The sequence below is a fragment of the Lissotriton vulgaris genome, chromosome 10 (genome assembly GCF_964263255.1).
Source record: "Lissotriton vulgaris chromosome 10, aLisVul1.2, whole genome shotgun sequence".
NCBI classification, from domain to species: domain Eukaryota; kingdom Metazoa; phylum Chordata; class Amphibia; order Caudata; family Salamandridae; genus Lissotriton; species Lissotriton vulgaris.
In genome coordinates, this window is record NC_141698.1 from 739,234,478 (window position 1) to 739,261,072 (window position 26,595).

A 26,595-nucleotide genomic window follows, 5' to 3' on the forward strand; every position below is an offset into this window, starting at 1 on the left:
GTCATTTAGCCAGTTTAGTGAGTAATTGTCGTCCTTAGTATCCACGTTACTTATTAATTGGAGCATGAAATCCTGTGCTCAGAGTGCTTTTAACTTTATGTGTTGGGCATCATTCCATTTAATTATGAGAGAGCTTCTGTTAGTGCCCAGAGTCTCCTTTCAGGAGTGGGTTCTCATCTCCAATAGCTGATGGCTGGCGGCCATCTTGTGAAGGCCCAAATAACCAATGGATGCTGGTCTCTGATCAATGTTTTCTGCAAACCAGTATCAATATGAAGGAACCACTAGACATGCAGGAGTTAGTGCTGATGAAAACTAAGGCATTAATCAGGCACTGAGCTCATGATCCAACCTCCACCAATATGATGGTTGAAACCGCTTAAGGTACGTCTCATGTGCACCGCACCCAGTCACAGTGGGACCCTCTAGACCTCCTACACTTGCATCCCTGAGCCACCGCAAGCACACACGCGACCCCAGCGCTCAACCACCAAGTGGCCTGCAATGCCCTCACACTGCACATATCACACATAGCTTTCTTACCAGAGCTTTATGGCAACTTCACCAATCCTCGATGCGGGCAACGTGTGGGTGCACTGATGGGCCAACTAGCAGGCGCGTGCAAAGCCGGATCAAGAGCCACAGAGGGAGCAGGGCCTGATACAGGGGGAAGTGAGCATCAACGATAGAAGCAGAAGGTCTCTGATGCGGAGCAACACCAAGAGCACAAAGAGGTTGTGTGAACACTAAACAGGAGCATGGAAGGAGCTAACAGTAGCAGCTGAGGCACATAAATACAGACAGATTATAATTTTGTATTTATTTAAAAAGGAAAATTACAGACAGTTGAGCCTTCAGTGCGACGCCCTAAAGCCTTAATCCTGACTATTTTCTGAGCAGGCTGAAGGCATGGGCAGTTTAACTGAAGAGATATCCTTAAATAAATTGCAGATATGCAAATATATTTGTTCTAGAATGCTAATGTTCTAATAGGAGAGTGGTATACTATGCATGGCTTCCTGTACTGTTATAATCCGACAGGCATTGAAATGTGAGAACATATATATTGGTTAAATCAATGTGTCAGTCAGTGACTGAAACTGAAAAGCAGATGTTAGTAGTCCCTTGCTTCCACCTGCAATGCTAGGCTGGTGTGTTTAAAATGGTACTATACACAGCCAGGAACCAAAAATAAAATATATAATTGATGCCTACCAACTTTTAGGAAAAATAGATCAATTAATTTACCTGACACTGTTCTGATACAACATTAATTTTAAGTTTTTAAACACAGCATGTTATACTGCAATTCTTCAGTTTCGGAGTACAGTGAATAACAGATTTCACTTTTACTCAAGTTAATGGTACTCAATGTACCACAGTTTAGAGAATTAAAAGTTGAGTCGGCCAGGCCAGGATTTCAACTTGTGACCTCCCAATCACCACATTATCCATCTGCAAGTGATTACTTCAATAGCTCACTGAGCCATCTTGCTACGTTGTAAAAGTATGCATGCCCTGAAAAACTTTATAAACCCAACTATGAGCAAAAGATTATTGTTTCTCCCCATTTATAAGGGAGCTTTATCTATTAATTCTTCTAGAACCTCCACAGTATATGAGTTGGTGTAAACAATCCATTGCATAGATTCAGTGATGGCATATATATTGTAAATGATATCTGGTCACCTAGAGAATAGTGGCATTGTAGTAGTAACGCATGCACAAAGAGCGTGCCAAGACATTAAACAATATTTTAGAGATGTTAACTGCCTTAAGAAACAAATGACATGAACTCAATAGCAACATAACCTAATACTGAAATGTTAAAATAGTGTACTGTTGGTTTAGGACAGTGGTTCTTAACCTGTGGAGTTTATTCAGGCGGTCCATGGACATATGCAAAATAACTGCATAAAGACAGTCCCTCCTATGAGAATAATAGTTTCATAAAGTAACAATGAATAATACTTACTCAAAGTGTACTTTATTGCCTCCTCAACATATTTGATATATTCACTTAAAGATAGGACAAAAAAAATCAAAAGCATTTTAAAAACATTTTTAGTCAGAAGCTGATAACTGGTTAAGGATGGAGCACGTATGAATGTGCACAGTCACCGTTTACTTTCAAACCCACTGCAGCCTTAACTAAAAATCGACTTATGAGAAATGGTGCTGCTGTTTGACTGGGGTTTGAGCCCTGGTCAAGCAACAGCTACAATCACTTGCAAGGTGAACCACAAAAAGTCACTAAATTAACCTGTGCTTAACCCTGTGTAGCTTGGCTCAAAAAACAGTCAGGCTTAACTTAGAGACAAAATAGAACACAAACTGTAATAAAGTGAAAACACAACACAAAAACAATACCAATTTAGAAACATAGAATAAATGTTAAGAAATTATTTGACACCAGTACAACAAAAATTAAATCAGTAGAACCAGAGTTATGATTTTTTAAGATGTTTTTAGTAAAATTAGTGCATAAAAGATCAAAGCACCAATCACGGACATCTAGTTGCGCAAGATCAAGTAAAACTCTAAAGTTGCAGTCGGATAGAGCGCGGTTCGGATAAGAGAAGTGAGTTGAGCCTGGTCAGCGATTAATTTCAGATTTAGAAAAATTCTTGAAGAAAATTTTATGAGAAGGTAAACTTCAGCAGGCAAGATTACAGGAAGTGTCCGAGGAGGGAGTGTTGTCGTTGGATGGCCTGGTGTCAAAGCCAGGGTAAAGATTTCTACATTCAGGCTTAGTCGCTGAAATGGAAGTCGAAAAACGGCAGCGGGGCGAGGCAGAGGACTGTAGCCGAACACCGTTCCACAAGGGCGGATACCCCTTTGGTACAGGACCGCTGAAGCAGATTTGCTGCTACGGAGAAAAACATCGCGGAAAAAGCCGCAAAGACAAACCAACGGGGAATGTACCTCGAGCAGATAAGCGAGCAGTTGGTCCTGGTATCCACTTGGTTCTCACAGCACTTTGGGACAAAATTTGTTTAAGTACTCCGTTTTGGTTTTTGTCCATCTGGGCATTTTTAGCACCACAACCAAGGGTCCAGGACTGGTGGGATACCACTTGGGTGTTCAGGACTCAGGCTAGTTCCTGTTGCGAGTTCAAGATGGTATGAGCCCTTTATGTCCATATGGCCCTTAGAGTCACTTCTGGTAGTCCTGGGTGCCGGTGAAGATGCAGGGCTCTGCAGGGTTTGTCTTTGAGGGCTCAAGTCAAGCACCAGGAAGCAAAGCAATACTTCCATGTATATCAGACATCTGGCGGAGTGCACAGTGGATCGCAGCAGAAGGCAGTCCTTCTATAGGTCTAGTAGTGAACTGAAGAGTGGTTCTGAAGATCCTATTTTTATACCATAGTGCCCTGCTTCTGAAAGGTGGAAGAACCTTCTGAAAAGGTTCTTTAAAGTGCATGGACATTCCTGACTTCCCTGCCCTGGCTCCAAGCTGGCTCCAGTAACAATACAGGCCTTTGCGTGAGCAAAGACAGGTTGCAGGCACAAATAGGCTATGGGCAGAAAAATGGCAACTTCCTAACAGTAACATTTACAAAATTGCAATGAAAAGTCCAACTTTACCATTAAAGATACTTTATCAATACAAGTTTACAGTTACCAAACCTGACACATCTACCTGCTCCCAATTAGGAATTATAGCTAAATGAATAATAAGTAATCACCAATGCTATTGTATGGAAGGGGTAGGCCTCACAGTAGTTAAAAAACGAATTTAGGAGTTTTTCACTACCAGAACACGTAAACCTTAAAAGTATATGTCCAATCTTTTAATTACATAACAGCCTGCCTGATGGCGAACATAGGGCCTACCTTAGGGGTGAAATATCTAATAAATGTGGAGTTTAAGGCTCGCCAAGGGGGTTTAAATACAAAGTTGACATGGAAGTGCAACAGTGCAATCAGACTGCAATAGCAGGCCTAGGACTGGTTTTAGAGTGCTACTTAAGTGGGTGGCACAATAAGTGCTGCAGAGCTACTGGTAGCATTCAATTTAAAGGCCTTGGGTATATGGCCTAGCACTCTACAAGGGACTTATAAGTAAATTAAATAGGTTAGCTAGGTGTATGCCAATCAAACCATGTCAGGGGATTGAGCCTGAGCACTTTAGCACTGGTTAGCAGTGTTAAAGTGCATAGAGTCGTAAGGCCAACAAAAACTAATTTCAAACAGAAAGTGGAGGTAAGTATGCAAAATCTTTAGGGAGAGACCACCCTAAGGCTGACAGGTCTTAAGACAACTGCTGACTAAAACACTTTTGAACTGCTTAAGATTTTCAAGAAAATTACATGCATCTGCACACTTAGAGAGACCATGTTCTATGAAAATGTTCACGAGTTGACTGCCCAAAATGCCATTCCAGGCTGCAGGTGCTCCCCTCCACAGCTTTACATGGGCAAGTACTGCCAGCATCCAGGCATTTACTCACAGTCTCCAGCCATCTATTTTTCTTAAACTTGAAAAGTGCTATGACTGGACTTTTCAGAAGTGGTAAAATACTTAAGCAGCAGAATGCCATTTCTTAACATGTAGTATGTTCTCACAATAATGACCACCTGGTCTTCTAGTTTTTATGCAATCAAGGGCTTTGTTACCTTTAGGCACATAGACCCTGCCTGGCGTCTAGCTTTGTCCATATCAGGCTCAATTACTGCTTTGTGTGAGGTCAGTGTTACACTATTTTAGCCCTACTACTTCTGAGAGCTCCGGTTTCACATGATTACCTATTAATTTATGAATAAGACGTGGATCTTACACCGATGTTTAATCATTCTAATACTTAAACATTCACCTGCAGAGTGAAGATGCTTTTCGGAGTAAATACTCAAGGCATAAACAAGGAGTGAGTCCTTGTTTATGTCTTTTTGTGTGTTGTTGAGGTTCAAATCATAGAAATTGCTTGGTGGTCCCAGGCTTCCAGATGTACTTTAGTGGGGGTCTACAAAAGTCAAAAGTTTAAGAAATACTGGTTTAGGTTATTATTCACACAGGCAGCTAATCCTGGTGGACTACTAACAGCAAAGACTGTCATTAAAAGTAAAAACATTTTATTTTCGAGGCATTCCTATGACATATGCGCTCTAACTTAATGTCTGTGGAATTCATAATTTCTGCGAGAGGTCAATAAACAGGATTTGTTTTCAGGCATTCAATTTTGTGAAAACCCACTTTAGAAATTAAGAGAAAGTACACACTTTAAAAAAAAGAAACTCTAGGCTTTCAAATGCTCTTATAGTGGTAAATATGCAATGTACATTTAAAATACACATGGACTCCAACGGTCATTTATATTTTAGGGATCGTAAAAAAAAAAAATCATAGCAGTGGAATTCTATTGCAGCTAGTTACATACACCATATGTGTATCAAAGGGCAGACAGATTTGCAAGACGTGTTTCTTGTGTAAAACTGTATCTGCTTTTATCAGCCACTGCTTTCAACACTAACAGGGTTTAATACCACGAATTAGAGGCTTCTCAAACACACATAGGCAAGGCAATCATTTACCAAACACAGCCGCTATACTTACATGAACTACCGCCATTAACAGCAAAGGTTAACAAAGCAATTGTCAAAACTTCTTGTATAACTAGGTCAACTTTCGTCTCGAGCTGCTCCCAAACAATGAGCTCAGACAGTAAGAACGCTAAGACCTGTGACAAAACATTTGTGAAATAGCTTGTATGCTAGACTAGATGTGAAATTATACGTTCCAAGCAGGGCAGCAGCTACAAGCCTACAGTTTCCAAGAGATTGGATACAGCTACAGCAATGCTCTGGAAGTGTAAATAGCATTCAATCTGAAGCGAGCTGTGGAATTCAGCGAGTAGAAGTTCCTTTGCCATCTCCTGATCTGAGAGGTATTATGAGAGTGCCCTGGGTTGCAACGTGTGTGCACCCTTTTTTAAATTTTCAACGCAAAGAGAATGGGTTCGGTATTACATATGGGGCTGAAAATGTTTGAAGGCCTCTTTTGTAATACAGATACAGCCTTGATAAGTTTCCCAGTTTCAAGCGTTATGTGCTGCACCAATCCAGGGTTTTTCTTTGAATTCTGAGACTTGTAGTCTTGTTTAGTTACACAGCACAAGCATGACACCAAAATAGCATTTCTTCATTTGCATGGGGACACTGCAAATGGGGATGAGAGACAGAACATTTTTCATAATAGGTTAACAATTTCGGTTTGCGTTGAGAGCACCTATTAAAGGGTTTTACCGTGGAGCAGATCAGAATTCTGCGCCTACTACACATAAAACCACAGATGAGAAGGCCTTCAGAGATTTATTACTGATGATCCATTCCTGTAGTGTTTACTCATTTTTAGGTCTCGCCTGTCGATGCGCATGCGCATCGAGCAAGGCGAGAGTATTGCGAGTTATCCACTCTTTATCCGAACTGCAAGGAATCGTGGCGATTCCTTGCAGTGCCCGTGACTTTTAAGGTCAATGCGCATGCGCATTAAGCTTATGCGCATGCGCATTGACCTTAAAAGTCACGGGCGCGTGCATGTCCCCTCTCCGCCCCCTCCCCTGTTCCGCCCCCTCCCCTTCCCGCCGTGTCGCATTTCTCCTCCCCCCTCCCCTCTCTTCCCTCCGGCTTGTTTGTTGATTTGACCCGCTCCGCCCCCTCCCGCCGTGTCGCATCTCTCCTCCCCCCTCCTCAACAGTTTACCGCCTTCAGCCCTGAAGATTTGTAGGCGTGCGCACCTCTCAACGTGTAGCCTGTATTACGGTAAGTCAAGCCTCAATTGCTTGTTAACTTTTAATATAGCTTACTTTATTTCAGGTACCGATATATAGTTTTGTAACTAGCTTGTGACCAAGCTGCACGACGGCTTCTGCTACCGGTGGCGTGAATGGCTTGACCAACTAGTTGCCACAATCTTCTAGGGTCTTTGTGCAATTCTTACTCGGGACCGGTAGCAGATCATTGCCCTGTGCAGAGCCGGTAAATATGCTGGTCAGTCTTGTCCCCACGAGAGAGTCAGCGTCTATTTTTACTCTAGCATCATGCCACTGTCTTGCAGACGAAATGTTGAGCCCGCCCATAGATTAACGGGAGTAAAACTATTTGAGCGGCGTTCCTGTTATTTTCAAGGACATCTCTCATCCCCAAAGAACTATTTTACTGCCGACATTACGTGATCCTTAAAGAAGTACCAGGAATATGGTAGCTCGCGTTAGTCCTTGCAGTGTCTGAGTTAGTCACTCGAGGCCTGCTAAGTGTTAGACAACTAGTCTCATATATTGTAGACTCACGCATTTGTATTCCTAAGGCTTTGGAAAAGTGAAACTAGTTAATGCCACAACAAATCTAAACTGTTTTCATAGCCGCTCCTTAACAAAACTAACTAAATGTTTAACAGTTATTTAATGTTTCAGAATTTAAGTTTTGAAATGAGGAGATGCAGTAGTCAGTAGGCGGAACTTTCTAGTCCTGATAGTCCACTTACTTACATAAATATTATGTATGTTCTTGCCTTCCTTAAAGATTTGCAGAGTTCTGTGTAGTAATGATTGTTTTAACAGACTGAAGTGCCTGCTTGAGTGAAGCTACCATCGTGCAAACATTATGCACCTTGTTTTATCTGCACATGTTTTTATACTGTACCTCTATGTTGTGCATTGCTTTTGTTTTGGAATGTCGAATTATTAAGCAGGATTACGCTACCAATCAGTGCTGAGCAGCTTCCGGATTTTCTGTGGGTTTAACGACATTTTTAAAACTTCGATTTAGGAGGAGTTTCTAACAGGAAAATGCTTGCCGGAACAAAAGGGTTTAAAAAAAATAAATACATCTAGAGTGACTTGCTTGAGCATTGCAGTAGATCGCCCCATAAAATACTGTACTTGACTGTGAAACATCAGCAACTGCTCCAGCTTTCCTCTTGAGGCGAAACCCAGCTCATCTAGTAAAATGGTCCTATTATCCAGAGGACGCTGAGAATCACTTCCCTTCACTGCAGGTACTAATGCAGCTATAATACGAATGCTCCCTTGTGTAACCCTCAACCCCTCACTCACCCTCACTCACCCTCACTCTCACTCACCCTCACTCACCCTCACTCACCCTCACTCTCACTCACTCTCACTCACCCTCACTCACCCTCACTCACCCTCACTCACCCTCACCCTCAACCCCTCACCCTCACTCACCCTCACCCCCTCACCCCCTCACCCTCAACCCCTCACCCTCACTCACCCTCACTCACCCTCACCCACCCTCAACCCCTCATCCTCACTCACCCTCAACCCCTCACCCTCACTCACCCTCAACCCCTCACCCTCACTCACCCTCACTCACCCCCACTCACCCTCAACCACTCACCCTCACCCTCACTCACTCTCAACCCCTCACCCACCCTCACCCTCACTCACCCTCAACCCCTCACCCACCCTCAACCCCTCACCCACCCTCAACCCCTCACCCACCCTCAACCCCTCACCCTCAACCCCTCACCCTCAACCCCTCACCCCCTCACCCTCAATCCCTCACCCACCCTCACCCTCACTCACACTCACCCACCCTCACCCTCACTCACACTCACCCACCCTCACCCTCACTCACACTCACCCACCCTCACTCACCCTCACTCACCTTCACCCTCACTCACCCTCAACCCCTCACCCTCACTCACCCCCACTCACCCTCAACCTCACTCACCCTCAACCTCACCTTCACTCACCCTCAACCCCTCACCCTCACTCACCCTCAACGCCTCACCCTCAATCACCCTCAACCCCTCACCCTCACCCACCTTCACTCACCCTCACTCACACTCACCCTCACTCACCCTCACCCACCCTCAACCCCTCATCCTCACTCACCCTCAACCCCTCACCCTCACTCACCCTCAACCCCTCACCCTCACTCACCCTCACTCACCCCCACTCACCCTCAACCCCTCACCCTCACTCACCCTCACCCTCACTCACTCTCAACCCCTCACCCACCCTCAACCCCTCACCCACCCTCAACCCCTCACCCTCAACCCCTCACCCTCAACCCCTCACCCTCAACCCCTCACCCTCAACCCCTCACCCTCAACCCCTCACCCTCAACCCCTCACTCACCCTCACTCACCCTCACTCACCCTCACTCACCCCCACTCACCCTCACTCACCCCCACTCACCCTCACTCACTCTCAACCCCTCACCCACCCTCAACCCCTCACCCACCCTCAACCCCTCACCCACCCTCAACCCCTCACCCTCAACCCCTCACCCTCAACCCCTCAACCCCTCACCCTCAACCCCTCACCCTCAATCCCTCACCCTCAATCCCTCACCCTCAATCCCTCACCCACACTCACACTCACCCACCCCCTCACCCTCACTCACACTCGCCCACCCTCACTCACCCTCACTCACCTTCACCCTCACTCACCCTCAACCCCTCACCCTCACTCACCCCCACTCACCCTCAACCCCTCAACCTCACTCACCCTCACTCACCCTCAACACCTCACCCTCACTCACCCTCAACCCCTCACCCTCACCCACCTTCACTCACCCTCACTCACACTCACCCTCACTCACCCTCACCCACCACCCCTCATCCTCACTCACCCTCAACCCCTCACCCTCACTCACCCTCAACCCCTCACCCTCACTCACCCCCACTCACCCTCAACCCCTCACCCTCACTCACCCTCACCCTCACTCACTCTCAACCCCTCACCCACCCTCAACCCCTCACCCACCCTCAACCCCTCACCCACCCTCAACCCCTCACCCACCCTCAACCCCTCACCCTCAACCCCTCACCCTCAACCCCTCACCCTCAACACCTCACCCTCAACCCCTCACCCTCAACCCCTCACCCTCAACCCCTCACCCTCAACGCCTCACCCTCAACGCCTCACCCTCAATCCCTCACCCACACTCACACTCACTCACACTCACTCACACTCACCCACCCTCACCCTCACTCACACTCACCCACCCTCACTCACCCTCACTCACCTTCACCCTCACTCACCCTCAACCCCTCACCCTCACTCACCCCCACTCACCCTCAACCCCTCAACCTCAACCCCTCCCTCACCCTCAACCCCTCACCCTCACTCACCCTCAACCCCTCACCCTCAACCCCTCACCCTCAATCCCTCACCCTCAATCCCTCACCCTCAATCCCTCACCCTCAATCCCTCACCCTCACCCACACTCACCCCCACTCACCCTCACCCACCCTCACTCACCCTCACCCACCCTCACTCACCCTCACCCACCCTCACTCACCCTCACCCTCAACCCCTCACCCTCAACCCCTCACCCACCCTCAACCCCTCACCCACCCTCAACCCCTCACCCTCAACCCCTCACTCACCCTCAACCCCTCAGCCTCACCCTCACTCACCCTCAACCCCTCACCCTCACTCACCCTCAACCTCATGCTAAAGATTTACAAAAAAACCCATAAACAATTCTAAAAGCACTGACTCTAATGCTGCGAGACCTATTGCATTTCTAATGCTTGTTTTATTTAGATATTTATTTATTTTGACGTTCTGAAGAGTATTGCATGCGGTCTTCAACCACATGGGAATTCTGGAGGGTTTGTACAAAGACTTAATAAGAGTAATTTATGGACGTCAGAACCCAAGCGGATACATTGTAGAAGCCATACCCAATATTAGTCAGTCGCGGTTATGGTTCCACATGCATTTCAGTAGTAAGTCATTCTCAATGGTTCAGGTTTCAGGGGTTTTCCCTTCAGTGCACGAGTTGACCTCAGACATGGTTTCAGCGCATTCAATACCCAGTTGTCAGTACTTTCAAGACCCAGCCAGTGTTTCAGACACTTGAACACTCGCTGGCTGATCAGGGACCGTATTACAGAAGTGTTGTGGGGGCGAAACAAGCGTTTGCACCCGCTTTGTGCGCCCGCAGGACACTTTAGCATTACAGAAGAGGCCGCAAACTCTTCCCATGGACACCCTCCCCCCCCACCCCCCCCCCCCCAAGTCACTCACTGCACTGACTGCAAGTGGATCTCTAATCCCTCATAAAAGTGCAGGTGTGTTGCCACCTGCACAGTGAAATTCAGAGCAGCTCTTAAATAGTTGCTCCAGATTTCTTGCATGCTCGGTCCTGTAGTATGCGGCTGACCAGAGGGCAGTACATTCAAAATAGTAGTACACACTTTCCCTGTTTGCGCCCAGCAAACCTGCTCAAAGGTGTGCCGTGGCTCACACAGGAAAATTCTGCACTGTTATATGGCCCCAAGTGAGCAGCCAAGTAGCAATAGTCGATTGACAGCAGGCCGTGGTGGGTCAGTTTCCACACAATCATATACAGTACTTTGCTGCACTAGACCTTAGGCCCCGTGCAGAGACCTTTGAACTACATTATAACACTCATGCTATGTCTCCACCCCAAGGTGTCAAGTTAGTTCTCTTACAGCATTACAATAGGATTTTCAAGCACTTCCGCTCGACATAAGTTTATGGAATGTTGTCATTTCTTACAAGAGGATGTGAATACACACAATTTTACTGACTTTGCGTGTGCTTATCTTTTGACATGGTACCTCTGTTTTATATGAAAATTCTAACAAGATTCCTTTAGAAACTGCCTAAATGTCCGAGTTCCCCACCGTCCACATCACACAAATTCATAAATCAGGGAATCATTTTTGATACAGCTCATTCAGCTTCTCAAAACAATGTTGTGATCCGTAATATAAACCTGCAACTGTACATGGTCAGAAAGGTCTTGTGCTTATGCAAACTAGGCACTGAAAGGAGGAGGTAAGACCTCTAGGACTGCATCAATTGGAGGACTGGTATATGGTCTAACCTAGGCTCTCAAAAAACACACAGGCTACAAATATGACAAACTCCAGCAGCCAAACTGTGTGACTGAGCAGAACTGCCCATGAACCTCATACACGGCCATCCTGTGGACCAAATGGTCAAATTCAAATTTCTTAGTATCATTCACAAGGGCTACTAACAGAAGGACCTGGCTACTTGCAACTTCTGCCATCTCACTACATTCCAACTCAGAAATTTCAGCCAGTCAACCTTGACATCATGAAAATATGATTGTCGAATGCTAGTAGCACGAAGGCAGCTCTCTGGCTGTCCAAGAGGCAAGGATCGCCTTAAAACCCAGATTCAGAACACAACCAAACCACCCCTGGTTTGGAAAATTCCTTTAAGACCGAACTCATAATACTGACCTTCAGTGAACAAAGACGACGACATGAGCAGCGGTGAAATAATACTGAATGGGGGCACCATACTTCGCAATCTGTTATATTTCACCTACCCAAACATCCACTGCTGTTCCACTTTCACCGTCTTTTTCCCCACAGTTATCTGCTGTAATCTCAAGGATGAAATATCAGTGCTATAGAAGATTTCCGAAATAACTAAATACCATATTTCAGTAAAACAATAGAGGTAATATGTGTGAACTGGGTTTTAAGGAAAAGGACTTTTACTGGAGTCTAAAGGGAATCTTCTTGTAATTCTTCAGTCGCTCAACAGATCAATGAACAACCAATGCTTATCCTATGCATAACACACGTTTACGTCTTTGATATTGACAATAACCAACCAGATTTACTGCGATGGCATAATGAACAAATGAAACTGTAAAGAGACTGTTGTAAACTACCTTTAAACATTCAGTCAATACAGAGCACTTTCAATTGAAGTCCTAAGTTCAATGAGCATTTATCTGCGCTCTGTGGTGTATGTGGCTAGGGGCGAGCTTTTCAGGACAAGAACCACATCTCGAGTCACAAGACCAAACTATTTCCATGTACGAGGTTGTGCATAGTGATCTCCCAAACCATGGTACTATTCAGTTATAACACATCAGTGAAACCACCTGGTTCATCGCGTAAAGGAGCCATGCATCAAATAATTAATAAGGTATTTGCTACAGCAAGGCCACCAAGAGAGAGCTTTCCACAAGGAATTAATTATAACCTATTCACAAGAGAGACAGCTTGGTCAGACACAACAGAGGGCATCTACTCTGGGGACACAAATTCTCATCACATTTACTTCCAGACTTGGCACACACTACAACTCCGAATTTTAACAACTGTACTCTAACAGTGTCTTTACCTATCCACTCATCTATACAGGTACCTCTAAAATATGACATTCACCCAATAAAGTCGATTGGTTCGGACTACTGGCTCTACAAAAGAAAGCACAACTAAGTACTACAAACTGCCCAGCACAGCACTTCGCAATAAAGCTGAACAGCTAATATGGGTCAAATACCCAGGTCTTGTGTTTGCTGAAGTAAAGGGTTTTGAATCTCTATTAAAACTTCAGGCATCCTTTTCCCCTAAAGCAAGCTTTGAAAAAGAATTGTGCCCCATTTCGGTTATTTAAATTTGGGGATAACAAGCAGTCCTTGAGAGGCAGAACTTAATGTTCTTTTTGGTTAAGGTTTATGGTGGGGTCTTCATTGCTTAAGGTCAGGTGCATGATACAAGCAGATTTAAATAAAATAATTTTTCAAGCTGACGGACTGTGTATTTGATGCAATTTGAGTAACACGATCACAAGTCTTGAAACCAAATGTCGTCCTGGCTACAGCATTTTGAATATGATGAAGTTTATTCAGTACTAGCAGCCCGCCCTGACGTTGTCCGGGGGCAATCAGGCTTCGCGCAGGCAGTCCGCCAAACTTGACCGCTCCTCCCCGCACTATAAACGGCCCGCTCCAGTCCGCCAAAGTTTAGCGATCCTTCCCTTGCTTGACCCTCCGGGGGCAATCAGGTATCACGCAGGCAGTCCGCCAAACTTTACCGCTCCTCCCCATGCTCCAAATGGCCCGCTCCAGTCTGCCAAAGTTTACCGCTCCTCCCCTTGCTTGACCCTCCGGGAGCAATCAGGCATCGCGCAGGCAGTCCACCAAAGTTTACCGCTCCTCCCCGTGCCTTTAAGTTAACCGCTCCTCCCCTTGCTTGACCTACCTCAGCCCGCTCCAGTCCGCAAAAGTTCACCGCTCCTCCCTGCGCTCCTGTCCGCCGCTCCTCCAAGCGCTCCTGATGATGTCAGCACGCACGTCGTTAGCGCACACGGCCGGTGCTACTTCCAAGGGACTACTTTTTTTTGGAATGTATATTTTTTAAGGAACGTATATTTTTTTGTGGTATATGGCCTATGTCACTCTGCAGACCCTGACAATTCCAATGATGTATTGGGTGTTTGGATTGGCGCTGTGGTTCCAGAGTTTACCCGCCTCAAAGGTTCACAGTTCTCGCTTTATAATAGTAGTATAGATTGCGTTTTTTAAGCATGCCCTAGAATGCAGAGTTGCCACAATCTAGTCTAGCTGAATAAATGCATAATTGGCCATCATTTTTAAGCAGATGGAAAACCTTCCATAGATGTTGGTCACAGGCTGGAGTCCCAAGGAAGTTTTTCCACGCCAATTAGCATGTCCGATTTCGAGTTTTTTGTTTTTACAATGTTTTCATTCATCCACAACCTAACTGGCACAAGAGCTTGCGAAAAACAAGTGTGAACCCTTTCATTTTGATCCCTGATCAGAAACTGGTTATGTGTACCAGCAGCACAAAGAAACAAATATTAACATTGTACGGAAAAATAACAGGGGAAAAAAATTCACATTAACAAGGAGGTGAGAAAGATGAACTTTAAAGCTCAATCAAACAAATTAGCTAAGGCTGTGAGGTAGAAAACTTAAATTCAATTAATTTACTCCGAATGGAGAGAAAAATTCTAGGCATTTTAGAGATGATCACCGAATGGAGCTATCAGCTAAGGCCCTCAACTGTGTTGAACGGGTCTTGTCAAATCACTTTGGAGTGTAGAAGTCGCTAAAGTAAGGTGGGGCATGATCATTATTGCCAGTGTGACTGTCCAAGGGCACAGTTCCCCAAGTGGGCTCACCCATTAGTCAGGCAAACCTTTTGCCCTGAATGAAAACTGTAGCTCAGTAGCTCCACCTACAGAAGGGTTACACCTATGCCATATCTCATCCATTTGGTTAGGAGGCCTAACAGTGGTAACCCACCTTGTATTGCCCACTTACTGCCATGAAGTAAGAAGTCTGGGATCCCACTGACTCCTCTTAATCTACAAAAAGCTCAGAGCAGGTGAAGAAAAAGAGTGGTTTGAGGAACATGCCAGCTGGTGGCCTTAACTATTATAGTGCTAGGCCATCCAGCATATAGGTCCTGAAGACCTTCTCCTAAAATGGGGCAAATCCCTGACCACCACGTATATAATGTAATAGTTCTGTCGGATCAATTTACAGAAAACATCATCATAAGGGAAAGTCCAATAATAGGTAGATCCTCCCTCCGAGTCAAAAAGATTTACCAGCAAATAACATATACACATAGACGAGAAATTAGATTTAGTAGAATTGTACTGTCTAAGCAAAAATAAAACCATCATTAATCAAACATTTAAAACTAAAGAAGTGGTGCTCCGTGAGGTGCATTTAAAGTGCTTGTTTGAGAATCTGTTGAAATATCAGTGTCGTACAAAATTCAATCTCAAAGTGGATAAGCAGAAAATGAAAGTTCTCTGCCCTCATCTTAACTTCATTTGCAACTCTGTTGAAATATTAGTGTCTTGCAATATAGGTGAAAGTCTGTCTACAGAATTCAATAGCACTTCACATGTAACATATCCTAGGCATTTTGTAATCTCAGATACGAGGCATAAAAGGATGAATCACTACAGAATCATTCCGTTTCCAACTCATCATGGAGCGTTGAAAATTCAATCTTTAAACTACTGCCACCGTGATCACATGCACCTTCGGCCTCCCTATGAAAGCCTAATTGTTAAACTTTCAAGTATAATACCAATGCCTTGGGCTATTTTAAGTGCCTTGTAGCAGGGGTGAGGTCACAGGGGATGGTTGCTATTACTGTGCATATGTAAAAAGAAGGGGTACTTGAGACACCCCAACTATATCAAGACCATGCCCTCTGGCCACAGTATTTAAGAGATAAAAACAGTTTTAAGCCAGAAACAGTGGAAAGGCTATTCCCTCTGCAAGAAAAGGTAGTGAGAAATGCCCATGCAATCTGACTATACATCTTAGCAGTGTTGTGTTTGATTTTCTTTCTGCTGTGATGCTATTCCTTGTTTATGGCTGGGGGGGGGGGGGCGAGGGGGGGGGGGGGGTTAGGGTCACTGGAATTATGCAGCTTGGGAACACTAAATTATGCGGCAGGGTTGACTAAATTATGACACTTTGTGTGATGATCTTTGTTCATTATGTTTACATTTGTACATGTTAACTCTGCCTTGGCAACAGATCTACCTTGTTAGTTCCAGTTTAGCACTAAAACGCAGCAATAGGCAACTGAAAGGAGGCCAGTCAACCTTTGCGAAGGGTCTCCACTGTGCAGCAACACGTGTAGCTGTGTTTTTGGTAACCTTTGGTCCGTTTGCTGTTTGAGCCAGAAATATTTTTCCTCTTGAACTATGCAAATTATGCATCAGATGATGGATTATGTGACAAATGTGACAAATCCATAATCATGCTTAATTCTCATCAGACGCAGAATCACATATTTCCAGTGGCCCTGCCGATGGCACTATTATAGGAAAAAAAAATCAGACAATAGCAACTTTTGACTCGTCGCAAGTGAAAAGACCCGTCAAGTTTCACTAATACAACACAGATACAGAACGGGAAGCAGGAGTGCTAGTGCGTATTATACTACGAAAAGCACAGGAAACAATTCCATGGCAGCACTGACATGTGCTGCTGCTGTTCTGCCTACTCCCATTTTCCTGAGGTACTCACAATAGCTGGAGCTCTCTAATATAAACAGAAGGAAATGAAAGAGCATACACCTCACTTTGGGGCACCAATGACTGCATTTATTCGCTCTGAACAAATGCTCTCATTTTGTCACATGAATAGATAGAAAAGGAGTATAGTGAGGGCCACTGGATTTATACAATATTGCAACCACAAGGTTACAGTAGAAGGCCCTCCAGAAAGGTTTACTTTTCACTAACAAAGTGAAACCTTTTTTCTACGCAGTGTAATGTTCAAACAAATGACAACATAATTAAGTCAAACTTTAGTCAATCCTGCTGCATAACTTGGTCCTCCCCTGTTGCATAATTCCAGAGGCCCTGTTTATTGTGCTACTTCTCTTTGGGTCTGTTAGACCTGGCATCTTCTGGCGTGTGCCCCCTGTCTTTTTTGATGGTATGCTAGACTTCGTTTTTTCTGGTTTAGTGTCTCTGCATACTTTTTCACTGTCATTCAGTGCTAAAGTGCAAGTGCTCCTACTATAAATTGTGTTATGATTGGTTTTCTATGATTGGTATATTTGATTTACTATTAAGTCCCTAGTACAGTGCGTTGTGTGTGCCCATGGCCTGTAAATCGAATTCTACTAGTGGGTTTGCAGCACTGGTTGTGCCACACACACAAGTAGCCTTTCAAAAGGTGTCTCAGATTTGCCACTACAGTGTATGTGCGCAGTTTTTATTGCCATGTCGACATGGTAAGTGTACCGGTTTGCCAGGCCCTAACCTTCCCTTTTCCTACATGCAAGGCACCCCTCAGGTAGGTCCAAGGTATCCCCATGGGCAGGGTGCAATGAATGTGTGTTTTACATGTCCTGATAGTGAAGTACTGTGTATTTCGTTTTTCACTATTGAAAGGTTGTCGGTCACACAGACTAGGCTATCATTGGAGCTGCACTGTAACATTTTACCAGCGTAACTTTACATTGAGACAAGCTAGAGAAATTCAGTTTAGGCTTCCTGGACTCAGAATTTAAACATACACCTTTTAGTAAAGATGATTTTTATATAGTTTTTGAAAATGCCACTTTTAGAAAGTGGGCATCATCTTGCTTAACCATCCCGTGTGCCACTCTCTGACTGTTTGTGTAATCACCATCTGGGTGAGAGTGACAGGAGCTGGGGAAGTGCCTTCACACTAGACCGATACAAGAAGGAGGTTGAGGTGTGTACTTCCTTTCCAGGGTGACTCATAGCCAGACGGAATAGACCTGGCTTCATTTAGAGTAGAGGGAGGAGTTGTCTCTTGCGCCTGAATGGACTGTGGCTGCCTCATACAAAGCTGTCTCCCCCCTCCTGAGTCAAGCAGAACTGGCTTATGTATGCCAGAGGAAATTACTTTGTGCCAACTTCAACTGGAAATGTGGTATAAATATTGGGGCCCTGACCCCAGGACTTTAGAACTCTTTGGGATTTAGGAACCTGCCACATAGAAGAACTGGAGAAGAGGAGAGACTACCACTTACCTGTGTGCTTAGCTGACCTGCAGTGGCTGCTTCTGTCTTGGGCAGTGAAAGAACAGGACGCACCTTTTTATAAATTATTTTTCTGAGTATAAACAAGGGCTTGAGGTAGAGCGTGCCCCTGTTCAAGACATCTCAGAGACAGCAAAGACTATGCCTTCCTCTGGGTACCATAAACAAAAGGAATCCTCCTGAGAGTGTTAGGGAAGCGTTTCCCACAATGGTGTGGGAGCACTTAGTGGTTTTTTTAAATACCCCTCACACACCAAAAGGCCCCTTGGTGTCATGCTTCATCATAGGGGTCTTCGCACCCCTCTAGCGGGATGCGGCGTGCTACAACCTACGACTACGCGGGAGCACTTGTAGTTATGACTATGTGTGGTGCATGTGATAGGGATATTTTATGTGAGTGGTGGGATTTAGTGAAGGATTAAAAAAAGATGCCTGGCTCGTGGGTTTTATGGAAAAAAACTTTATTCACAACCCCGGGCGGGTACTACTAAAAGAAGTGAAGTGCGAGGTCGGACCTTTCGTGTTAATGGACAGTACCTCGTGTGTGAGTCGACATGTTTCGGAGCTTGCGCTCCTTCAGGACGGGGGCACAACTTCCCCACCTTACTCACGTTTCACTAGTTTTGTCACAAAAATTTGTGTTAATAACAAAAAGTGAAAAATTAAATGTGTATAAAAATACAGGCTATAAATGGCTCAAGTTCAATGCAAATTGCATGACATATTAAGTATTGCTTGCTTGCTTCATGAGCATTCAAGAACGTCTGGGGGGTGATTGCTATTGTGCAATAAACTCAGGATGAGTTGTCCTCCGTCTTACCCCACACGCTGCTCCGGCACTCCTGACTTCAACCACACGCCGCTCATAAGTTACACTGCACACCGCCCCGTCCCACACCACAGTCTTGGACCATTGACGCCAGCGGCATCAACTCAAATCGTCAACCGACGCTGCTGCTTGCACCGTGACCTGTGGGCCCCGCACACTGCATTGCCCTGACTAGTACCGTAGCCTTAGGCCTACCGAGGACAGTGCTTCGGCAACGACTAGGACGCTGCTTGCACCGTGACCTCCCAGCACAATGACAAGCACTGACCCACTTTGCACTGCAGCCCTGGTCTCACAGACACCGTTGGACGACCATCACTGAGCTGCTGCCTGCACCGTGACCTGAAGGTAAGGCACCGCTCCACTTCACACCGCAGCCTTGATGCCTGCCGGCACTCCTGACTTCAACCTCACAAAGTTCGGCCTGCACGCGTGTGACTTCAAGGGCCAGGCGACTCCTGCACAGACCTCCTGCACTCTTCGGAGCTCATCGCGAGGTCCACGACGCCCTGCATTTCTAAGGTATTGTTTTGGCTGGTCTTCAAGACACCTTAGCCAGTCTGGGACATTGCAGCTGGCCTGAACTGTTAGATTTATTCGCTCATCATGCCGTGATAGTCCTGAACTGCACCATCGACTTCAAGGAACTGTATTTGAAGTCCATATTTGCATTATTTGTCTCTTGATAACTGTATGTTGGATTTTTTTCGTTCTGGCCTGGTTTTACACAGATAAATGTTGATTATTTTCCTAAAGCTGGTTTGGTGTGCTTTTTTTAGAGTTTTCACTGTATTACTATGTGTATGTGCAAATGTTTTAGAGATTGCCTCCGAGATAAGCTGGACTGCTCGTGCCAAGCTACCAAGGGGGTGAGCAGGGATTATTTTATAAGTGTAACTCCCTAATCCTGACTAGGAAGAAGGGTCACTACTTGGACAGGGTAACAAACTGCCAACTAGAGACCCCCATTTCTAACAGCGTCAAACTTATAAGAGAGAGAAGGGTGAAGAGGAGAGAGGGGAAGGTAAAGCAGAAAGACTGGAAGGTAATAGGGTGATGAGGAGAGGCAGAAGGGAGGATAATGAGAACAAAAAGAGGATGTTGATGGGGAGAGGAGGGTCATCAAGAGAGAAGAGCAAGAAACAGGGAAAAGGCCAAGAAACTGAGAAAATGGTGAGGAAGACAGAGATAGGAGAGAGAAGGGTGAGGAGGTGGAGAGAGAAGGGTGAGGAGGTGGAGAGAGAAGGGTGAGGAGGTGGAGAGAGAAGGGTGAGGAGGTGGAGAGAGAAGGGTGAGGAGGTGGAGAGAGAAGGGTGAGGAGGTGGAGAGAGAAGGGTGAGGAGGTGGAGAGAGAAGAGTGAGGAGGTGGAGAGAGAAGAGTGAGGAGGTGGAGAGAGAAGGGTGAGGAGGTGGAGAGAGAAGGGTGAGGAGGTGGACAGAGAAGGGTGAGGAGGTGGACAGAGAAGGGTGAGGAGGTGGACAGAGAAGGGTGAGGAGGTGGACAGAGAAGGGTGAGGAGGTGGACAGAGAAGGGTGAGGAGGTGGACAGAGAAGGGTGAGGAGGTGGACAGAGAAGGGTGAGGAGGTGGACAGAGAAGGGTGAGGAGGTGGACAGAGAAGGGTGAGGAGGTGGACAGAGAAGGGTGAGGTGGAGAGAGACGGGTGAGGTGGAGAGAGAAGAGTGTAGTGAGAGTAAGTTGATGCACAGTGATAGGTTTGTGAGGCCAGGGGAAAGAAAGTAGGATACGGTGGAAACAGACAGGGTGAGGTAAGAGAAATAAGAGTGAAGAGGAGAAAGTGAAGAGACATACGGAAACAGAGGCTGAGGTGGAGAGTAGGATGATGTAAAGCAAGAAGAGTGAGATAGGAGGAAGTAGAGGGTGAAATTAGCGGGACAGCAAGGTGAAGTTGAGAGTGAATTCGGAAAAGAAGAGGGTGAGGTGGAGAGAGCATAAGAGATCAAACCTATACATTTAAACCTATAGAAATACAAACTTAAAACTAGTAGACAGAACCCTGCAAAAGGTATGGTATGCAGCTCACACCTGTAAAAGACCACCCAGCATGCACAGATACATCTCTCAGAACCCTGGCAGTCTCTGGACAAACCACTCATCTTTATGGCCTACCGATTATTCTTTATGGCCCACTCAGATCCTTGTGCAGGGCCTGTATGGAATATTGTGACAAAACTGAAAAGGTCATACCTGTAGAGAGATTGCCCCACTAATAAATACCTGAAAATGTAGGGATCATTGTGAGGAAAAGAAATAGTAGCATACAAGCCTATTACAAACATTGTGGAGTCGACATCAGCGCCTTACTGGATTGTAGCAAATGTAATTTTTCCATGAGTTGACAACTTAAGGGTGATTATATCATAAATTGCACTTATGACGTAAATGTTAGCATAATAAAAATCAATTAAAAAAATTATACAAAAAAATCATTGCACTGCGCCATGTCACAACCATTGGTGAGAGGACATTTATTTTTAGGAGGGTAATAAGACTCCTGGGCCAGCAAATCCAGATAGAGGCACACCATATACTCTTTAATTATTATTTTGACAGGTTGTGATCACCTTTGGCAACCTCCTCCTTCCTTCACTACGCATATCTTCCACCTGCTATTAACCTACAAAGCCCATCGCAATCAAGGACCGGTATACAACCACCACATGAACTTTCCCAAACCATCAAGACACCTGCGCTACGCCTATCCCTCGCACACACCCACTGCATTCGAAGCAACACTGGAGGGCGCTCCTTCTCATACCCGACGGCAAAGTCCAGGTACAAACTACCTTTAGATCTCATCCTCACTCCTTGAATTTCGGAAGGGACTCATGACCTGGCTGTTCAACCGATTCCACCCAAAGCAGCAAGGCTCTCAGCCCCTGAATACCCTTGAGGGCGATTAGCCGCGTTTCTCTAAATCCCGATTGATTTAAACTCTGGTTATTTATGCCCCCTTGTTTCAGTAGGTTTTGTTACCGATCCCCAACACTCGATACAAAGGTGGGCGAGGGGGTTGAGAGGGAAAATGAGGATATGTGTTGCTTAGGATGGGTGCCAGAGTGCAATATCTGCCAAAGCTTAAGGAGTTAGGTCCCGGGACGTGGGAGGAGCTGGACCCTTTGAAAATCATACATATACAAAATGCTCCCCTCACACTTGTTTTCTGCTTAATGATTTAAAGCACATACATCAGGACTACTTCTGAATATGTGGGTTTATTTAGTTTCACCCTTCGCTTTTCAATTTCAAATACAAAACTTATTTTTATAGCATGTTTGAAAAAGACACGCAACATGTAACACTAAATCATAACACTAAATGACAAATATGCAACACATTAAATCCAATACATCAAATTAAACAAACATGAAACATATATGCACATTATTTTCATATGACGGCAATTTAACTCATCAAATTTGGAATGCTGATATCAAAAGACACTTATTTCTGTATTCTGTAAGGTCATTGAAGGACAAAAGAGTCTGAAAAAGAAGAGGGCCAAATGGATACGAATAAATGAGTCCAAATCGCAATTAATCCTATTTCTTTCGTGGCCTTCTTAATGCCGACGCGTTTCGAACCCGTTAACTGAATAAACGGGATCTCGTCAGGGCCTTGTCACTTCTGTATCTTTATATTCTGTGACTTTGTGTGTAGCCGGGTTCAAGCAGGTTCAACAGCCTTCTTGTTTTTGTTACTGTCTCTGGGAACCCTTTTTCGAGCACCGATGCTCGTTAAGAAATGTCCTCTGTCCGTCTGATTTTCTATTTTCAGTTGTTTATTTGTTCTCTCTGGCTTGTGCTCCCTCAGAGGGGCGTCCCTCGGCAAGCGTGGATTTGCTCTCCTGTCAGGGCGAAACCGTTTTTCTTCAATCTTTAATCAGAGGAGCGGAGTTGAGGCATCAGGCAGTCTGCAACACTTCTATCGCTCTGAGCTTCCGCCGGCTTCAATGCGGACAGAGGACATTTCTTAACGAGCAGCGGTGCTCGAAAAAGAGTTCCCAGAGACAGTAACAAAAACAAGAAGGCTGTTGAACCTGCTTGAACCCGGCTACACACAAAGTCACAGAATATAAAGATACAGAAGTGACAAGGCCCTGACGAGATCCCGTTTATTCAGTTAACGGGTTCGAAACGCGTCGACATTAAGAAGGCCACGAAAGAAATAGGATTAATTGCGATTTGGACTCATTTATTCGTATCCATTTGGCCCTCTTCTTTTTCAGACTCTTTTGTCCTTCAATGACCTTACAGAATACAGAAATAAGTGTCTTTTGATATCGGCATTCCAAATTTGATGAGTTAAATTGCCGTCATATGAAAATAATGTGCATATATGTTTCATGTTTGTTTAATTTGATGTATTGGATTTAATGTGTTGCATATTTGTCATTTAGTGTTATGATTTAGTGTTACATGTTGCGTGTCTTTTTCAAACATGCTATAAAAAGAAGTTTTGTATTTGAAATTGAAAAGCGAAGGGTGAAACTAAATACACCCACATATTCAGAAGTAGTCCTGATGTATGTGCTTTAAATCATTAAGCAGAAAACAAGTGTGAGGGGAGCATTTTGTATATGTATGAGAGTGCAATATCTGGCACTTTGTATGTAAGCTGCATGCTACGAGGTACTTTTAGATCGGAATGGGCTGGCATGACCCATACCATGGCCCCTAACTGTGGCATTATATAGCATGTACTTTTTCCAGGGTAGATTATGTCTTCCAGTCCAGTCCTAGTGGGGGGCAGAATCCAACAGTAAATACTTGGGTGCAGAATTATACTGAATTAAAATGTATTAAATACAATCCCTACGTTAAGAGAGCCTAACTGGTCTCAAATGTCATCTACGCAGCGCTTAAATAGAAAGGCTTGCCTGGGTCACACACACTATTGGAAGGCAGGAAGGTTAAGGAGAAGGTAAGTGAAAAGGGTGTTTTGGATGGCAGACAATTCTGAGAGAGGCACTCACCAAACAAGTTCATCGACATCTAGCCAAGCAAAATCAAGACTCTGCGAAAGATGATAAGGGTGGTTGTGGTCTGACTCTAGGAAGGGGGTTAGCGGGGTTTCCGTTCCCCAAAGAGCAGTGCAGGGTCTGCCGAGACAACGCTCTCTCATCAACCCCATCCACACCATGCGAAAGAAGCGATGACGAAGGCAGAAGAGGCCAGAGCCAGTTAAAAAACGAATATACCGTAACATCACGGTCCCACCTCACCTGGACTTGCCCACTCCGCTCTCCCCGATTATAAGAATCTTCAGGGTGGTCAGAACATCCTCGTCCATCCTGGGCTCCTGACCGCCGCACCCAGCAACTCCTGCTCAGTGCCCAGGGGTCGCGCGCACACAACACCGTGACGTCTTCACCCTTCAACTACAGGGCACGAACGCGCACGACCCCGTTTTGTTTATCTCCTGTCAGTTTCGGGCAGTTGTACTTCTGCGCCTGCGCGACCCCGGCTTCTTATGACACCGAGGTGTATCGCCTGCCCCTTTACCTGGCAAAACAAAAAAAGGACTTGAACGAAAAAGTTACATTTGATAGGCAGTCATGTTTATGAAGCTGCCATGTTTGAATTACTCGTTAAATAGTTTTGAAATTATTCTTATCACTTCCTATTCTGTGAACGTGCGTCGGAATATGCCCAATCAAACTGTTTCTATTTAAATGCAAAATGAATGCTGTCGTGTTTCAGAACTATAGCTCGAATCTGGGTTTTTTCCAAGCTCTTTTTCTTATTTTTGTCTTTCAGATATTCAAAAAATATGTTGATAACTTTTTGTACACAAAAATTACCTCAAAACTAAGTATTTCCGGAAAATGATTTTTTTGTTGCTTCTGTGAGGGCACGTAATATATTAGTCAGTTATAATTCATATGTTGGTACGAATTTCAAGATGGCAGCTACCACCATTTAGAGAATGCGTTTAGGGCTTCCGTCTGTTTCAATACTCTCTGGTGACTCAGCTGCATCTCAGCTACTTCTTGGAAGCTGCTTCTTTCACAAAGGAATTTCTTTTGTCCAGTCTTCACCAAATGACTTGTCGAGTCACATGATTGTTTTTTGTTTTTTCATAAATCTTCACTCTCTTCAGTATTTTCTTTAAAATATGTCCTAGTTATTACAATGGCTTATACGTTCTTCCTTTTTGGTATCGTGATAATTGAAAACAATTGTATAATATACTCTGTGTTTCAAATACATGTTTTTATGATCAGCGCATCATTTTTATTTTTGAAAAATTGGACGCTATTGTAGTGGGACAACACGACAGGAGAAGATGTGTTGTCAATAAAAGATTTATTATAGGTACAAGGGCCCGCAGGGAGCGGGAATAAATGTAATCACAACGGGAGTCAGCTGTCATCTATCACATAGATGACAGTGACGTCACATAAATAACATCTGAACATTCCAAGTGATGCAGAGTGACGCTACCTAATAGAAATGGAAAACATACTGGAACATATGACTAACAACCCCCAGGATAAGATATAAGGAGTACAACATCTCCCTTTCTCCACAAAAACAATAAAAGATTACTCCATAACATAATCCTTAAACCTTGTCGGCAAATTGATAACTCGGCCCACCCTGGAAGACGATTCCCCAGTGTGATTGATTTCTGTGTCCCTAACTCCTGTAACAGAGGACCCAAACACCTCAGCATTGTTTTCTAGCACAGAGTCCTCTTGAGCCAGAACAGTATCCTCACTGCCAACAGAACGACTTATTGGACTGTCTCTCCCTCCAAATGAACTCTCATGACTGACGCTGGATTGCAACAGTTCTGTGCCACTGGACATGTCATCCCATTCCAGCACACTTTCATCAAGACTAGTATCTCCTTCTTCCCTATTCTTCATTATGATTTTTTCTTGCCCATGTTTGAGTCTTACTACATCATCTTTACTACGCCACCCTTCTCCTTCAATGAACACTGCGCCACCTGACGCTCTGCCAATTTTCATGGGTCTGCTGAGCCTGGATTCCCCTTTACTCACCAACCCAGGCTTCTTTACTAGCACCCAGTCTCCGGGTGCCATGCTCTTGTCTTTTGCTCTATTCACCATATCAGAATACACCTTGTTCTTCACTTGTTTATTCTCTATGTTCTCCTTCACTTTAAGTTCTGTATCATGCACCTTTCTCACTTCCATAGCTGTTCCTTTCCACCCATTCAATTTTGGTGTCAAGATAGTGTTACATGCTCTTCCTCTCATCAAGTAAAATGGTGTATACCCTGTTGCTTCCTTTGGTGTGTTATTATATGCATTGATCTTTACTTTAATGAATTCTTTTATATCCATATTATTTGCAATGGCCATTTGGATTCCTTCTTTGAAGAATCTATTTATTCTCTCTACTTGACCATTACTCTTCAGACTGTATAGAGGTGTCTTTTCCTGTATAATTCCTCTCTTCTCGAAAAACTCAACCATTACTCTTGA

At 44.7% G+C, this 26,595-nt stretch overlaps 1 protein-coding gene across 1 annotated transcript in view; it reads right to left on the bottom strand.

The window, feature by feature from the left end:
- The window catches only part of RAB18 (RAB18, member RAS oncogene family), a 141,114-nt gene extending 116,504 nt beyond the window's left edge, over window positions 1-24,610 (bottom strand). The window contains exon 1 of the mRNA XM_086941606.1: window positions 24,361-24,610. Coding sequence (XP_086797732.1) covers window positions 24,361-24,428 — 68 coding nt within the window. The 5' untranslated portion in view covers window positions 24,429-24,610. The remainder of the gene's footprint in view (window positions 1-24,360) is intronic.
- Between the last annotated feature and the right edge of the window lie 1,985 nt (window positions 24,611-26,595).